Source organism: Caenorhabditis briggsae, assembly GCF_000004555.2.
Source record: "Caenorhabditis briggsae complete genome, chrIII, whole genome shotgun sequence".
NCBI classification, from domain to species: domain Eukaryota; kingdom Metazoa; phylum Nematoda; class Chromadorea; order Rhabditida; family Rhabditidae; genus Caenorhabditis; species Caenorhabditis briggsae.
In genome coordinates, this window is record NC_013490.2 from 1,566,218 (window position 1) to 1,583,934 (window position 17,717).

Genomic DNA, 17,717 nt, shown 5'->3' on the forward strand with positions numbered 1-17,717 from the left:
CGCGCGTTTTCTACCCAGTGACAGGGGGCGCGCCAAGGGGAAGGGGAGCGCGTTAACTTTAAAGGCGCATATCTCAAAAACTATTTTAGCTAGAAAAAATTTGTTAACATAAAAAATGTAGAGCATCAAATTTTACACACATTACTAGTTAGTTATTTTATTCTAGCTATTGTAGTTTTTGAGATATGATCTTCTAAAAAATCAACTCAAATTTTTCAAAATTTTTTTCCAGACCATCAACAAGAAGGCACTGGGAGCAGAGTCTTTGGCCGAATTGGGACACCTCGATATTCAATTTCCGGTTAAAGGATTCGCAGGTACCGTAATCCAAAATGGTCTTTCTGACACCGACACCCTGAATAAGAAGATGTTGAGTCCGGAGTCGATGTATGAGCTGGAGCAAGTCATGGATTGTTTCAATGTAATTAGTTTTTTTCAAAAATAGTTAATTGTCCAATTAACTTTTTCAGATCAAGGACGAATCAATCAACGCATTTGTGTTCCGCGAGTTCTCTCCCGAAACGTTGGCCGATCTCCGTGAAATTCGCAATTTCTCCCAATATACGGATTTCCCAGGACCATTCAAGGACGTTCAAACTGGAATCGGGATGTCGCCAACACAATCGGAACGTTTTCAGTTTGAATGGACTGAAAATGTGGCGTATGGAGGGATCTGAAACTCCCACCCCCCACCAAAATGGTCGAATCAGGACAGAAAAAGATATTATTTTATTGAGCTGTGAATGTTTGTGTATTTGATGGAATGAATAAAGGTTTTTCTTATGTTTCTGGTTGGAATAAACATCAAAATCGGTTCCTACACACCTGAAAACCTAGAAAAAACAACAAAAAAACCACGAAAAAACGAGTTTTTAAAAAAAATAGCATGGATGGCCTAGTGGGATTTTGGATAGGAAAATCTACTAATCTCAACACCAGGGTTCGATTCCACTTGGTGCCAAACTTTTTTGCGTCTTTTTTGAGCATGGTTTAGTAATTTTCAAGGCTTCTAGATGTCATTTTCAGATTTTTCTGAAATTCTGAAAATCTGGAAATCCAAAAAAAAGTTTTTTCGACGGTTTTTTTAGTTTTTGAGCAGTTTTGAACTTGAAAAACCTAAAAATCGATTTCTACGCCTTTGAAAACCTAGAAAAAAAGTTAAAAATCAAGAAAAAACGATATTTTTAAAATTTTGCATGAGTGGCCTAGTGGGTTTTTGGATGTGAAAATCTACTAATCTCAACACCAGAGTTCGATTCCTCTTGGCTTCGAACTTTTTTTGCTTATTTTCTGAGTACTTTTTAGTGGTTCTAGAATCTTTTAGATTTCATTTTCAGATGTTTCTGAAATTCCGGAAAAATTTTTTTCAGCAATTTTTCAATTGCTGAAGTTTCAATTTTTCACGTGAAGCTTTTTTTCCAAACATTTTTCTAGATTGACAGATCCACGAAATTGAAATAAGAAATTAAAAAATCTGAAATTTTCAAAAAATTTCAGCAATTTCTGAAAAAATGGACATAAAATTCAAGGCGCGCTCACTATGGAACACGTGTAAAGAATTGACGATTCGGTGTACGAAATCGCTGAAAAATGGTGAGAATTTGATCTAAACTTTCAAAGATTGTCAGAAAAAAAAAGATTCCAATAGAAATTTTTTTTCGAAAAATTTCAGAAAAATCTGAAAATGACATCTAGAAGCTTCTAGAACCAATAAAACATGTTTAAAACAGAAGCAAAAAGAGTTTGACGTCAAGTGGAATCGAACTCTGGCGTTGAGATTAATAAATTTTCTTGTCCGAAAACCCACTAGGCCATCCATGCAATTTTTTGTAAAACTCGTTTTTTCTTGGTTTTTATTCGTTTTTTCTAGGTTTTCAAGAGCTTAGAAATCGATTTTAATGTTTTTGAGTTTGGATAATCCTGAAAATTAAGAAAAAATTTTTTTTTTGGAAAATGTCTTTTTTTCAAAACTCCTAAATTTTCAGGAATCCGATTCTCTGAAATGTACGAAATGGTCCCATGGACCCCAAAATCAATGGAATACATCCTCGTCTTTGTCCTCTTCCATATCTACCTACTGTATATTTTGATTTTCTGCGTTTCTCTGGAAATTTCCAGAAATTTCCGTCTGAAATCCTCGGGAATCGCTCCGATCACCGGACAGATCAAAGAGAAAATATCGATTTTCTTGACCTACTTTTTTGTTTTTCAATCGGTTTCCCGGTTGACGTTTGGCGCCGCCACGTGGCACCGATTCGTCGGATGGGCGTGTCAAGTGAAGCCACAAATCAATTTTAAGCCTCAAATCGTGAGTTTTCGATGTTGAAAAGTGGGAAAATCGATTTTCCAGCCAAATTTTGGTCGAGAAAAGTTGAAAATTCACATCTTTTCATATTTTCAAAATTTTGAATTTTTTCAAAAAATTCCAAAATTTTGGATTTTTTTTTCAAAAAATTTGGTTTTTCAATTTTAGCTGAATTTGAGTTTTCTAGACCCGAATTTTATGAGAAATCCAAAAATCTTATTTATTTTCATCCCAATTTCAGTTTTCCAGACGAAAATTCGATTTTTCAGACAAAAGTTGGATTTTTGAAAAAAATTTCAGATTTTCAAATGTCGCATATTTTTAGTCAAATTTTTGTTGTTTGTAGACCCAAATTTTATGAAAAAGCCAAAAATTTTATTTTTTCAACCCAAAACCTTCCAGAAACTCGGAAAAAGCAAATCATCAGAATCAGTGATTTCTGTCAAGAATGCCTCAAAAATCGATACTTCGATTGGACTAGGTATGGAATCTGAAGATGAGGAAACTCGAAAATCCATCAAAAAATTGGGAAAAATCAAGAAAAGTGTGGATTTTGCAACGGATCTGACTGATGCTGTAATTATGGGGTAATTAGGGATTTTTGAAATTTTTGGGGAAAATTTTTTTAAATTTTTCTCAAATTTTCTAGCAAGGAAGAACCTGAAGACTCAATTTGTATGGTTCAAAAATGGTTGGAGGATTCTGAATCGTTGAATTCTGAAGACGTCAGAATTCATGTTCAGAAGTTGATGGAGGAGAATGAGAAAATGAAAAAGGTATTTTTAGAATTTTGGCTTCATTAATCAATTCAAAAAGTTTCAGCAAACTTCTATGATCAGTGAAACTGGAGCATAATTGAACTTTTTTAAAACATTCCTTGTGTTTCAAGAGAGAAATAAATACTTTTTTTTAAAGTTTATTATTCAAATAACTTGGTCCAGAGTCAAAATACAATTTTGAAAATATGCTAAATCGATTCGGAATTAAATTTTAAGTCATATACGAAAAAGCAAAAAAAGAACAAAAAGCTTCTTCCGTTGCGGGGAATCGAACCCCGGCCTTATGGGTGAGAGCCATAAATCCTAACCACTAGACCACAACGGAGCGTGGAGGAGAGGGGAGTGGAGGGCGTACACATGAGAGGGGGAAACGGGGGAAATGAGATAGCGAGAGAAGGAGGAGGGGGGAGATTTGAAGGAATGATAAACGAGTTATAGAATAATGGAATGGCTGTAACTAGGCTGAAAACTGTCATAGAGAGCTGAAAATAAGCTGAACTTATAGGGAATTTAATTTTACATCGGATATGGTGTAACAATCCCGAACGAGGACTATATTATGGGAAGGAGCTGGAAAACTGTGAAATAGGTGGTATGTGATGGAGGTAATTAGCTATGACTTGGCTACCGGACTTAAAAGACTAAACATTATGTCAATCAATAGAGAATCAAATTTTACATCCGAAAAACTGCTGGAAACTCAATCTAGCTTAATTTGAAAGCTTAAACAACGAAAAACTTCCACAAAACCGCTTTACCGAAAGAAGCGAAACTAATAACCGCCTTCTGTCCATCGGCTTCTCGTTGAACCTCGAAATTTCCACTGACTTGAAAAATCTTTCCCCAAAATGTGCCATGTGGAACATTTTCGCATGTCCAACCATTTGGCAATTGTTGATACAGTAATCCGTCGAGAATTCTCTCCTGAAAATTTTCTTCAACATCTCTCGAACCGGAATGGATAACGATTGTTTTGAATTTGGGATTGGCTTCTGATTTGATCCATTTTTCGATGAATCCTCGGAATTGCTGAGTGTTTAGAGGCAGGTTTCGTCGAGTAGGACGAATCGTAAGGCTGATTTCCGTATTGATTGCTTTGAGATCCAGTAGATCAATTTGTGAAAGACGTTGTAAGATTAAAGTTTCATACTCAGACTGCAAAACGTTGTCTCGAAATTCTTGATACGAATCGTAAGGATTTCTAGACATCAAAAGCGTTTTAGACGGGAGCAGAAAGTCCAGCATATTCCTGATATAAGAATTCTCCTCCTCTCTATTTGAGCCATCGCAATAGGTTACAGTGTGAATTGGGAATCCATCGAAAACGCTTCGAATCGCATCCAATGGGGTTTTTGATTCAGGGTTGAGGCGGATTGTGAGCTCTTTATTATGGTAAATCTCACACAGATGCACGAATGCCTCCCGAGCGCTCAGCCCGAAATTGATGGGCGTTGCGTAGCCACTGCGCTGCGGATCGATGTCATTATCCACCAATTTGATGATATATCGTGCACTTTCCCGACCCACGATCTCATCTCCAATGTTTACAGTAATCCAATTCAAATTGTCCAGTTGGATTGAGATTCTAGGTATTTGGTTGAGACTTTTGACGAGTTTGAAACTTTCTTTCGAGCAGTGCGAGAAGGCGATTCTGGAAATAGACTGTAAAATACTTGTATCTCGATTAGTTTTAAAGAAACATTTTCAAAAAAGTAAATTCTAGGAAATTTGGTGTTTTACAATATTGTAGTTGACAATTTTTGTGCATCCAGCTTGATTTTCGATACATGCGCCTTTAAAGTCAACCACCCATAAGGAGAAGGAAGACGCTAACTTTAAAGGCGCATATCTCAATAACGAAAAAAGCTCAAACTGTTTTACATTTTATGAATATATGTAAAATTTTAAGCCCTACATTTTTGCAATTAGCCTTTTTTGTGTAACTAGCTTCGTTTTCGAGATATGCGCCTTTAAAGTCAACCACCCATAAGGAGAAGGCAGGCGCTATTGTCGGATTAAAAAAAGTGACACCTGAAAATCTCGGAGACGGCGCTCGTGTCGATTTACGAGGGGGCGGAGCGAAAACGGATACTGTAGATAACAAATTAATTTATGTGAATTTAGTGTGATTTTCTGAACAAAATTTTGATTTCTTGATATAAAAATCGCTAGCATCTCTAGAATCTATTTTTCATCAAAAAACTAAAATTAAACACGAAAGTAGCTCGAATGAGCCGAAATTCTGAAATATTACGTTTTGCCGCACTTTTTCGTAGATCAAAAAAGGCAAAAGTTTTTAAATTCTCAGGTGTCACTTTTTTTTAATTCGACAATAATTTTAATGGCGCATATCTCAATAACGAAAAAAGCTCAAACTATTTCACTTTTTATGAATATATGTGAAACTTTAAGCCCTACATTTTTGCAATAAGCCTTTTTTGTGTAGCTAGTTTTTTTTTGAGATATGCGCCTTTAAGTTAGCGCGCCTCTGATCCCCGCTCCTGAAGGAAGTAAAAGGGGTGCAAACTTTAAAGGCGCATATCTCAAAAACGAAAAAAGCTAGAACAGATTTTTTGGCTATAAAAATTTGAAGAGTTTCATGCTCTACATTTTTGGAATTGACAAAATTTTGATATCTATTAAAAGAAACGAGATATATGGGTTCAAAGTTGACGGCTTGGTGGGCGTTCTATGTTTACGCTACCTCCACTTTAAGCTCGATTAACTTAACATCCGTTAGAGACATGAAAAACCGGTTAACTACAAAAATGTTAAAGAGAGCATGACAAACATTTTATCAGTTGACAAAACATCGATATCTCTCAAAGGAACCGAGGTAAATGAGCTCCAGCTGCGACAGCTATGTGGTCTTTAAGCCCTTTGATCTAGAGCTCCAAACTATACTAACCAAACTAACTTGTTTTTTTTTTTGAAAAAAATAAACTCGACTCACTGTTTCTTAAAATCCCAATGAGAGATCATTCGCCGCCGACACCAATAATCAAGATCCATTAGTCGAAAATCGGGCTTCGGTGCATTTTCGTCTCTCGCAGGTTCAGCCATACTGTAAACCTGGAAAATTCCTATTATTAAAACAATTTTCTACGGAAAAATCTATAAGTATAGACCTAAAAAAGAGAACGAGATTCAAATAAGGAATGAGCGCGCGCGCGAAGAGGAGGAAGAGTTGGAGACGCAGACATATGGAGAGGGGGGTCCCAAGGAAAATGGGAAAATGTATAGGGGACTGTCTAAGGAGCAGAATGATCGTAATAGGGGGCGGGGCGTATCAGGGGGGAAGAAGAATGCGTCATAGGAACGCGAGAGAGAACGTTAAGATAGAAGAGGTGTCGCGTGAGTGCAGTTGGGACGAGAACGTTAAGACTGAGCAATGTGGTATAGAGAACAATGGGTGGTACCAGGGATGAGAATAAAACGAAGGTGAAGAAGAGGATTACTGTACTTCAGAAAGGACCGTACATAGTTGAGAAGAGATTTGTGGCCTGTTTTTAAATGAACGAGAATGGGACTTTTCGAAGGTCCCTGCAATCTCTGTGGATGTCAAAATAATCTAAAAACCTGAACGAAAAAAAAATCATTGAAACATTTATTTGAGATTACATGAGGCATTCCTGAATGGTTGTAGTTACAAAGAACTTTTTTCAATATAACTTGGTCCAGAGTCATCCTAGACGCTTGAAAATGCTTGTAATCGATTGAAAATTGAATTTTAAGTCATTTATGAAAAAGCAAAAAGCTTCTTCCGTTGCGGGGAATCGAACCCCGGCCTTATGGGTGAGAGCCATAAATCCTAACCACTAGACCACAACGGAGCGTGGAGGAGAGCGGAGTGGAGGGAGTACACATGAGAGGGGGAATGTGGAGTGTACGAGAGATTTCGAGATGGAGGAGGGGAAGATTTGAAGGAATGATAAACGAGTTATAGAATATTGGAATGGCTGTAACTAGGCTGAAAACTGTCATAGAGAGCTTAAAATAAGCTGAACTTATAGGGAATTTAATTTTACATCGGATATGGTATAAAAATCCGAACGAGGACTATATTATGGGAAGGAGCTGGAAAACTGTGAAATAGGTGGTATGTGATGGAGGTAATTAGCTATGACTTGGCTAAAAATAGTCCTAGAGATCTGAAAATCAGCTGAACCGATAGGGAGTTGAATTTCATATCAGGTAAGGTTTGAACAACACAAAACTTCCTTAAAACCACTTTGGCAAATGATTGTAAGCAAATAACCGACTTCTGTCCATCGGCTTCTTGCTGCACCTCGAAGATTCCATTGACATGTGCAGGCATACACCATAAAGTGAACTTGGGAACATTTTTGTACTTCCAATCATTCGGCAATCGTTTAAACAGTAAGCCGTCGAGAATTTTTTTCTGGTAGTTCTCTTCAATTCCTCTTGCGCCGGAATGAATAAGGATTGTTTTGAATTTGGGATTGGCTTCTGATTTGATCCATTTTCTAATGAATCCTTGGAAGTGTTGGGTGGTTACAGCTGTTCTTCCTTCAAGAGGAGAAGTATCGATGCTAATTTCAGTATAGATTGATTTGAGATCCTATAACGTTTATTTAGATAAAAAATGCTTGTAATCGATTGAAAATTGAATTTTAAGTAATACACAAAAAGGCAAAAAAGAACAAAAAGCTTCTTCCGTTGCGGGGAATCGAACCCCGGCCTTATGGGTGAGAGCCATAAATCCTAACCACTAGACCACAACGGAGCGTGGAGGGGAGCGGAGTGGAGGGAGTACACATGAGGGGGAATGTGGAGTGTGCGAGAGAGTTTGAGATGGAGGAGGGGAAGATTTGAAGGAATGATAAACGAGTTATAGAATATTGGAATGGCTGCAACTAAGCTGGAAATGTTCATAGAGAGCTGAAAATAAGCTGAACCGATAGGGAATTAAGTTTTACATAAGATAGAGTGCTGGGAACTTAGTTTCGCCTATTAAAAAGAAAAGAAAAAAGGAGAAAATTATACTGAGTCTATTCTTTTCATTCAAATTGTAATAACTTAGCTTAAATTAGTCTTAGATAACTGCAAACATGAAAGGCAAAAGTTAAGCAACAAAAAATTTCCATAAAACCACTTTGGCAAATGATTGGAAGCAAACAACCGCCTTCTGTCCATCGGCTTCTCGCTGGACCTCGTAGATTCCATTATCAGTCATATATTCCCTCGAAAACGGGCCTCTTGGAAAACTTTCGCATGTCCAATCATTTGGCAATTGTTGATACAGTAATCCGTCGAGTATTTTTTCCTGATAATACTCTTCAACCTCTCTTGAATCGGCATGGATAACGATTGTTTTGAATTTGGGATTGGCTTCTGATTTGATCCATTTTTCGACGAATCCTTGGAATTGTTGAGTAGTTAAACGCCGTCGTCTTTGGAAAGGAGGACTCTTCAGGTTAATTTCAATATTGATTGATTTGAGATCTAGTAGATCAATTTGTTTGGGATATTTTGAGACCAAAGTTTCATACTCGAACTGCAAAATTGGGTCTCGAAATTCTTGATACGAATCGTACGGATTTTCGGAAATTAGGAGCGTTTTGGACGGAAGCAAGAATTCCAGCATATCCTCCATATAATCCCTTTCATCATCTATTCGTGCCATCGCAATAAATAATTTCCTGAATTGGAAATCCATGAATAACGTTTCTAAAAGCATCAAATGGAGTTATCGAGTAACGATTGAGACGGACAGTTAGCTCTTTGTGGTGGTACATCTCACATAAATGGACGAATGCGTCACGAGCGTTCAAACCGAAATTGATGGGCGTTGCGTAGCCAGGGTAAGCAATATCCTCGTCCACCAATTTAATCAAACATGTTAAATTGCCAACGTCTACAGTAATCCAATTCCAATTTTCCAGTCTGATTGAGATTCTGGGCTTTTGGTTGAGACTTTTGACGAGTTTGAAACTTTCTTTCGAGCAGTGCGAGAAGGCGATTCTGCGAAATTTTGAAATTTTGGAGTCACTAAAGAATCTGGTGAGTTTAATCTATAGTGAATATGTATTTTCCAGCAGCAAACCTGGTTTTTGAGATATGCGCCTTTAAAGTTGGCCCGACTTCTTGGCCGGCGCCGAGGATGGGAGAACGCCAACTTTGAAGGCGCATATCTTTGGAAGGAAGTTAGGTACACAAAAATTCTTAATTATAGAAATATATAAAATTTTATGCTCTACATTTTTACAATTAACCAATTTTTAGTATTGCTTATGGTTCTCTAGTTATTCGCTTTTAAAGATAACCTATTTCTTCTTGGTGAGAGAAGAGACGGTGACAACTAGGTAGAACTTCAAGATCAATTATCTCGGTTCCTACAAGAGTTATCTGTACACTGATAAAATATTGTTGATATTATGACACACATTTTATCAGTTGACAAAAGTTTGATATCTTATAAAAGAACCGAGATAATTGAGCTCAAAATCCAAAGCGTCGGTTGTGACCGCATAGATCAGCGATGCAGCCCTTCAAGCTAGCGAATAGGTCTATTTTTCAAAGTTTCTTCCTCAAAAACTCGACTCACTGTTTTTTAATATCCCAATGAGAGATCATTTGCAGCCGACACCAAAAATTGAGATCCATTAGTCGAAAATCGGGCTTCGGTTTCTCATTTCTAACAGGATCAGCCATTTTTTAGCCTGGAAAATCCTGGTTTCTGTGAGAATTTTAAGGAGAAAAAATGAGAAAAAAAAGACTTGAAACTAAAAAAAACTATTTTCTCCGGAAAAGTCTGGGAAGATCCACCTGAACCATACACGTCTCATATGTGGATAGTGTGTGTAACACAGAAAGAGAGATTGGAGACCTAGACGACCCTATCCATGCACTTTGAGCTTAATTATCTCGGTTTCTAAAAGAGATATCGAAAAGTGGTCAACTGATAAAATGTTTATCATAATATCAGCAATATTTTATTAGTTGACAGTTTTATTGTGTCTTTCACAGGAACAGAGATAATTAAGCTCAAATGCGCGTAAAGGAGAAAATGAGGTTTATGCGCTTTGTGGCAAATTATCTCGGTTCCTATGAAAGATGTCAAAAATGTACCAACTGATAAATTATTAATGATATCATGAAAAATATTTTATCAGTTGACAGATTTTTGATATCTCTTATAGGAACCGAGAAAAATAAATCTGAACAAAAAAAATCGCTGAACAATTTATTTGAGATTACAAGTAATACAAAAGGCATTTCCTGAATGGGTGTAGTAATAAAAAAGGCAGTGAGGCACACAATACAAAATACAAAATGCTTGAATCTATCTTCTGCGAACAGTTCCATCCTCGAAGAACACTCCTCCATCGATGGCACAGTATTTCGGGCACACTCCACGGTTTCCGGCTCCTCCCGATTGTCCTGGACGTCCTGGTTGTCCTGGATGTCCATCTGGTCCTGGCCGTCCTGGCTGTCCTGGTGCTCCCTTTGGTCCTGCTGGTCCTGGACGACCGCCTCCCGAGGATCCTGGCTGTCCGGCGGGTCCTGGAGCTCCACGTGGTCCTGGTAGTCCTGGGGGAGCGACACCTCCTCCGTATCCATGAGCATCTTGCCCTGGCTGTCCTGGTGCTCCTGGTTTTCCATCGTTTCCTGGCTGTCCGCGTGGTCCCTTTGGTCCTGGTGGTCCTGGTCTGGAAGAACCTCCTCCGGTGGCTGGTCGTCCTGGTTGCCCATCGGATCCTGGACGTCCTGGTGGTCCTGGTGGTCCTGGTCGTCCTCCTGGGCATGGCTTGCATGGAGTTGGCACCACTGGGTGGCATGGTCCGCTTCCTCCCTTTCCTGGGTTCCCTGGCATTCCCCAGGCTCCTGGTGCTCCTGGACGTCCTGGCTTTCCTGGTGCTCCGGAGGCTCCTGGTGCTCCTGGACGGCAGCAAGTGGAGCAAGATCCTCCACCTCCACCACCGCCTCCTCCGATTGGTGGCTGGGCATAACCACCTCCGTATCCAGCATGACGAGCGTTACGGGTGGAGTTTTGGTTGGATCCAGCGGATGCGCGAAGGTGGTTCACTTCGGTGAAGACCTCATCGGCAGAGTGTTTACAGAAGGAGACCTCCTGCGAGAGGCGGACACGCATGCCAGCGACATAGTTGTGAACCATTGGTAGGGTGATGCATACCTGGAATTTTTGAGATCGTCAGACTTCTAGGTATCGAGGAAAGTCTAGTTTTGTTAGCTCTATTTCGCGGAGGAGATTTTAGACGTCTAGCTTCTAAAATATTCTTGCTAAGCATCGCAAGCTATCGATTGAAGCAGTGTCTAGTGTAAAATTTTTCGCTCTTTTTAATGATGGTAGTTTCATTGCTATGAAGCTATTGGTTCCTGTTATAGACTCTGAAATCTGAAGATCAAGGCAGTTGAAACGTTCTACTCTGGAAGGTTTCTTAAAGCTAATCCAAAGAGCAGTACCGCCTGGACTAGTGTAGGCTTTGCTAACTGAAGCTCAGCTAGTTTAAGCGTAGCTGGCTTAGGCTTAGCTACTAGCTTTAGGTATACTAGCCAGACAGACATTTACCGCGTAGCTAGCAAATTCTACAGTAACCTACACGGTCATCTAGCTTAAACTACGAACAATGAAGCCTAGGGCAGCCAGGAACCTTTGAAGGCCTTCTACCTCAAACTAGATCAATTCGAACTCTAAAGCTCCAGGAAACCTAAAAGCGCGTAGCTCAAGAGCTTAATAAAGCGCAGATAACTCACCGAAACCACTGAAAGAACACAGAAGGCGACGGCGGAGAAGGCGACCAGCCGGTATGCCTTTAGCCTCACGTCAATGTCCATCTTCAGAGAATCTTCAGTCGAGACTACTGTCTTCCTAAGGTCTCCAAACGAGGTTTTTATACCCGTCGTCCGGCAGAAAACCGTTTTTTCGGTTAGCGTGCTAAACGGAAGAAACTCTGCGTCTCTCGTTTCCCGGTGCTATTTTGTGATTTCAGGTCTCCACCCCGAATTGAGTGTCTTGGGGGAGGGGACAAAGTCATGGTCACCAAAGGAGAAGAAAATAGAGATAGGGAAAAACAGTTCGATGTTTTTAGGTAAACAGATTTGATACAGATAATGTCGTCAAAAAGAAGAAGAAAAGAAGGATATGGAGAAGAGGAGAAGAACACAGAAGAATCTATTTTTCTGGCCTTCTTTGCATTTTTTGGAAAAAGTAGTTAATTGGTCAAAGAAGTTAATTAACTTCCAATGATTTTTGACGCCTTTTTGTCTTGTTCCTAATGCATCTAATCTTCCTTGGAACACTTATTTTTTCCGCCTTTAAAATATTCAACCTTGACCATTCGGTTCTTCTTTATTGGATCTCTTTAGGCACGTTTTGTAAAGATGTTGGGGTACGGTAGAGGTGCCCATAACTTCCTTCAAAGTCAAGAGAGATTTACATGATTTACATTGTTTTGTAGGGAATTTCAAGGGCTTTCTAATGATATTAAATTCTTCAAAACATCGCTTTAAAAAGCTCTTAAAATGGGCGTTGAGCACATATGATGCTTAGTAGGTAGGGCTCGGATGAGCGAAGCTTAAAACTGAAAGGCCCATAACTCCTCTAAAAATCAATCAAAATTTACAAAATTATATTATTTTGTAGAGCATTTTTAGAGCTTTCTTATGATATAAATTTTTATCAAATATTTTGTTTAAAAGATTCTAAAAATGGGTGATAAGCACGTATGGCACATTTCGTGCATCCAACAAAGTTTAACGGCGCATAACTTCCTTGTAAATCAACACAACTGCAGAAAAGTTATACTAAATGGTAGAAAATCTTATGAGCTTTCAAAACATATACAACACTAAAATGTTTAACTTCAAAACTACATTGGAAACCTAGAACAAAACCGTTAACCATAAATTTTGATTTTTTTAAAAGTTTTAAGGCGCATAACTTCCTTCAAAATCAGCGAAAACTCATTAAAGCTATACCAAATTGTATGGGGTTCCAAAAGATATAAAACGGCAAATTGAACACAATCATTAAAGTTTTTAAAACGAGCGCTAAGTATATACTTTCGGCAAAATCAAATATTAAAGTTTAAAGATACATAACTCCCTTCAAAATTTGCCTAGACCAATGAAAAATATATGAAAATATAGGAAATTTAAAGCGCTTTAAAATCATATAAAATTTTTAAACTCATATTTCAGAATATGCTAAAAATCGTCCATGACTACCACCAACAAAAACATTTTTACAACGACACCAACTGGAATTGCCTCTCGCTCCCTTAACACACCCCGCTTTTCCCCTCACTTGTGTACGCCCTCCACCTCTCTCACCTCCACGCTCCGTTGTGGTCTAGTGGTTAGGATTTATGGCTCTCACCCATAAGGCCGGGGTTCAATTCCCCGCAACGGAATAAGCTATTTTAACCTTTTTGCTTTATTTTTCTATATGTAAAATTTGATTTCCAATTGATTGAGCTTACTTTCAGAAGTCTTGCTCAAAATCTAGCAGAGTTACAGGGCATTTGGCGACGATTTTTTTGTTATGACTCATCTGTGTCATCTGAATTCTTATAAAAATTATTTTATAGTATTCTTTTTTTCTGCAAGTTCTTCGAACCTTTCCAAAAAACAAGAAACCTGCAAAAAAGAATTCCATACGGAACATTGATTCGAGTCAAGCAAGACCTGTCACTTTAGTTGCCTTCGAACTGACCTTCGCCAAACAAGTCAAATTATGTGACAAGTCATTTTTTCAAGGAGATGGAAGAGACAGATAGGGATGATAAAATGTATTTTTTTGTGAGAAAAGGACACATGATTTGGATTTCCTCTCTTTTTTTGGAAGCAGAAGGCAGCTATAGGAATTAGCGGGTGTGATCTTTGCTGTTTGGGTTTGTTGGGACAGAAAATTCGAAAAATATGACATCAAAAAACAAAACTTTTTGGTTTGGTGATACCTAGAATTCATGGTAACTTTATAAGAAACTTTAAAGCGAATTTGATGGCTATGCTAGAAAATATCATTTTTCAGAACTTCAAAATTTAGGTTTTCAGGATTTTAACAAGTTCAATTTCTAATTGATTGAAACACTTTTCAGAGTTCTACGATGATTTTGAACAAAGTTATGAGCGAATTTCCAATTTCCATGTTTTGAAGAGTTGCAACCAATATTGCTCAGATTTCCGTACATTTTACCCTGTCAAATTGAGTATTGGCATTTGTGAAATTTACTTTCCAATCGATCAACATACTTTTCAGCTTTGTACAATGAGTTTGAGCAAAGTTATGGGCAAATTTCCATCTGATAATATTCCAGCTTACAACCTCATATGCTTCCCCTCCTCTCCCCTCTCCCCTTGCCACCCCCGCTTTTACCCACCCTTGTGTACGCCCTCCACTCCCCTCTTCCCCACGCTCCGTTGTGGTCTAGTGGTTAGGATTTATGGCTCTCACCCATAAGGCCGGGGTTCGATTCCCCGCAACGGAATAAGGTTTTTTTCCTTTTCGCTTCATGTTTCTAGATGTAAAATTTGATTTGCAATCGATTGGAAGCATTTTCAATGGTCTAGAGTGATGTTTAGCAAAGTTGTAGAGCGCTTCTTCTTTCCAAAGCCAAAATAAGTCTTCCAAAACATTTAAAAATTCCCATCTGATAAGCTTCATAATGACCTTAAAGTTTTTCGAACCGACCAATCAACAACGGAATTTCGGTGTCCGAAAACCGATACGTCTCACAAAAAGAAGTATTTGATGATGACCGGCAAGAAAGGCAAGAAAAAAACTTGGAAGAAAAAGGAAAAAAAAGAAGAATTTGAAAAACTGGTTACGACCGGACACAAGACATGAACATCATGGCTAAATTGTTTATTTCGACTATATTGAAGAGAAACGGAAAATGAAACGAATTTTGCTAACTAATTTGAGGAGTCACACACTTGGAAAGGGGAAAAGATGTGATTTTTGTGATTTTTGTACTTTGAATTTGGTTTTTTTAAAGCTTTTTCTGAAGGAGTACTAGCATTTTGAATGTTTTAGAGAAGTATAGAATTTGGAATTTTCAAGAACTACAATTATTTATACGTTTAAAGGCAATCGGGGACATTTTGCCGGTTTATGACTTTGAGCTCCAATATCTCGGAGAGATATCAAAAAACACTGTCAACTAACAAAAAATTTGTGATAATATGATAAATATTTTATCAGTTGAAAGATTTTTGATATCTCTTATAGGGACCGAGATAATTGAGCTCAAATGATTGTATAGGAAGGCCTGCAATCAGAGCAGCGTCAAATTTGAGCTCAATTATCTCGGTTACTGTAAGATATATTAAAAAAACAAAAATTTGTCATTTTTCACATTTTTCACCTTTTCCACTTCCTCCAAAAATAGTCGGCCGCTTCATAAGACCCTCCTATATAAACAAATGTCTCTTTTTCCATTTTCAATCAGTCCGGAGTCTTTGGGGGTTATCGTTTATATTCCGCCTGGGTTGCTAAATCTTTAGTTAAATCCTCCTGGAACAACACACCACCCCATCGACAAAAACTTGACTGGAAAAGTTTTTTTTTTAATTTGTGAAAAATCATTTTGACTTATTTTCCTCAGTGGAATAGACGTTTGTATCCTTTTTACTGTTTTCCCTGAAAAAATGCTCCATAACTCGGCTAAACATCACTCTAGACCATTGAGAATGCTTCCAATCGATTGGAAATCAAATTTTACATCTAGAAAAACAAAGCAAAAAGAAATAAAAAACTTATTCCGTTGCGGGGAATCGAACCCCGGCCTTATGGGTGAGAGCCATAAATCCTAACCACTAGACCACAACGGAGCGTGAGAGGAAAGGAGTGGAGGGCGTACACAAGGGAGGGGGAAGAAGGGGTGAGAGGGAGCGAAAAGAGAGAGAGGGGGGGGGGGGTGGCAGAAAAATTAGTGGTATGATGTTTATTGAAGAAATTGCTCATATCTGTGTTCAAAACTATTGTAGAACGCTGAAACTAGTTTTGATAAACTGGAAATTCAATTTCACATATGCCAATATTAAATTTGACTAGGTAAACTTAACGGAACCCTGAAAAATACTGGTTGCAAATTTTGAAGCCTTATTTAGTTGAAATTTGCTCATAACTTTGTTCAAAACTATAGTAGAAGACTGCAAATAGTTTCAATGGATTCAAAATTCTATTTTACAGAGGATGGTATGCATTGTGACCGGGTAACATTGACGGAAATTGGAGAAATATTGGTTGCAAATTTTATAACTTCATTCGATTGAAACAAGCTCATAACTTCCTTCGTAGAACACTAGAAACCTTTTAATCAATACTTTTCGAGACCTGAAATTTGTTTTTTTTGTTTATTACATGTTCATTACACAATCCATGTTTATTAGGTAAAAACGGAAGTAGATTTTTAACCCTGAAAATCTAGGTCAATCTTTTTTTTATTTTAAGGAAGGATATTCCGAAACCGTATAACTTTATACAGTGAAACCGATTCCTTCATTTTCTTCTCTGCCTTCTTCCACTCCATCGGTCAAGGAAGTTGATTCCATTCCAAGCAAAAAAAAGAGATAGAGAATTGAAGGACACATCTCCTTATAATGGTCGTTGAGACTTTGGATGGGAGTAAACAAGGTAATGGGAAGTAGTTTCTGCGGTTTCGGATAGTACTCGAGACTGTTTAGTGAAAGTTTAACTGAAGACTTTCTAATTTGATTTGAAAAAATTTTCCGAATTTTCAGGCAGGAAAACTGGTAAAATTGACTTTTCTACACTCCAAAACACATCAGAAACCCTATTGACCATTAAAAAGAGTATGAAAAGGCTGAAAAAGAAACCAAAAACGCAATTGCCCCCAGGCGGGATTGAACCGCCGACCTTCTGTTTACGAGACAGACGCTCTGCCACTGAGCTATACGGGCACACGGAAACGAAGTCCTCGTAAGGCGTAGAAGAGAGCGCGGGGAGTTAGAGGAAGAAGGTCAGAGGGGGATGAGAAAGGAGAGTGTACTCTTTTTTGGGGAAAATGGGAAAGGGAAAATTTCAACATTTGGAATTAAAGAAAACTAAAAAAGTTATGTTTACACATTGTCTTGTTGTCTTATCAAACAAAAAGTTATCATTTTCTTCATTTTTTGCCTTTTTCACTTCCTCCAAAGAAAGTCGGCCGCTTCATAAGACCCTCCTATATAAACAAATGTCTCTTTTTCCATTTCCAATCAGTCCGGAGTCTTTGGGTTATCGTTTATATTCCGCCTGGGTTACTAAATCTTTAGTTAAACCCTCTGGAACAACACACCACCCCATTGACATCAACTTGACTGAAAAAGTTTTCAGATCTCTCTTTTTTTCGGAAGGCTCCAGAAGACGTCAAAAGTGACATTTTTTCAAAATTCAAATTGTTATAAAAATTAGCATAGAATTTCCTATTTAACGATATAAAAATCATAAAAATTGGTTTAGTGGAAGCTGATATACCAAAACGTATAATGCACGTCTAAACTCTAAATGGCTTATTCAGAATTCTTCAGAAAACGTAAAAATTAGAATTTACTGAAAAAATAGAATATTGTTCTTGGAATTTTTTATATAAACCATGAATCTTGGCTCGTTGGAAGCTGAGATACACAACAAAACGTATAAT

General features: G+C 38.0%; 6 protein-coding genes and 7 non-coding genes across 13 annotated transcripts in view; 5 read left to right on the forward strand and 8 right to left on the reverse strand.

Annotated features, from left to right (window-relative positions):
• The window catches only part of CBG15778, a gene marked incomplete at both ends in the record, with an annotated part of 1,968 nt that extends 1,291 nt beyond the window's left edge, over window positions 1-677 (forward strand). Inside the window, 2 exons of the mRNA XM_002640841.1 lie at window positions 233-421; window positions 471-677. Coding sequence (XP_002640887.1) covers window positions 233-421; window positions 471-677 — 396 coding nt within the window. The remainder of the gene's footprint in view (window positions 1-232; window positions 422-470) is intronic.
• CBG15776 overlaps window positions 1-17,717 on the forward strand; it is a gene marked incomplete at both ends in the record, with an annotated part of 29,297 nt that overhangs the window by 9,018 nt on the left and 2,562 nt on the right.
• On the forward strand, window positions 1,512-3,160 carry CBG15779 (the record flags this gene model as incomplete). The annotated part of the gene is made up of 5 exons (XM_002640842.1): window positions 1,512-1,593; window positions 1,986-2,308; window positions 2,708-2,892; window positions 2,955-3,081; window positions 3,128-3,160. 5 exons carry the CDS (start codon window positions 1,512-1,514, stop codon window positions 3,158-3,160), a joined length of 750 nt encoding a protein of 249 aa, XP_002640888.1.
• Window positions 3,338-3,409, reverse strand: CBG28340. The gene has a single exon. It is a non-coding gene (tRNA).
• CBG15780 lies at window positions 3,808-6,147 on the reverse strand (the record flags this gene model as incomplete). The annotated part of the gene is made up of 2 exons (XM_002640843.2): window positions 3,808-4,735; window positions 6,038-6,147. 2 exons carry the CDS (start codon window positions 6,145-6,147, stop codon window positions 3,808-3,810), a joined length of 1,038 nt encoding a protein of 345 aa, XP_002640889.2.
• CBG28675 lies at window positions 6,846-6,917 on the reverse strand. Its single transcript has one exon. It is a non-coding gene (tRNA).
• On the reverse strand, window positions 7,760-7,831 carry CBG28795. Its single transcript has one exon. It is a non-coding gene (tRNA).
• Window positions 8,171-9,759, reverse strand: CBG15781 (the record flags this gene model as incomplete). The annotated part of the gene is made up of 2 exons (XM_045243403.1): window positions 8,171-8,747; window positions 9,653-9,759. The coding sequence occupies 2 exons, from the start codon at window positions 9,757-9,759 to the stop codon at window positions 8,171-8,173; spliced, it is 684 nt and encodes a 227-aa protein (XP_045095797.1).
• On the reverse strand, window positions 10,391-11,904 carry Cbr-col-98 (the record flags this gene model as incomplete). Its single annotated transcript, XM_002640845.1, has 2 exons — window positions 10,391-11,242; window positions 11,824-11,904. 2 exons carry the CDS (start codon window positions 11,902-11,904, stop codon window positions 10,391-10,393), a joined length of 933 nt encoding a protein of 310 aa, XP_002640891.1.
• CBG28982 lies at window positions 13,410-13,481 on the forward strand. The gene has a single exon. It is a non-coding gene (tRNA).
• CBG28154 lies at window positions 14,487-14,558 on the forward strand. Its single transcript has one exon. It is a non-coding gene (tRNA).
• Window positions 15,832-15,903, reverse strand: CBG28822. The gene has a single exon. It is a non-coding gene (tRNA).
• CBG29065 lies at window positions 16,924-16,995 on the reverse strand. The gene has a single exon. It is a non-coding gene (tRNA).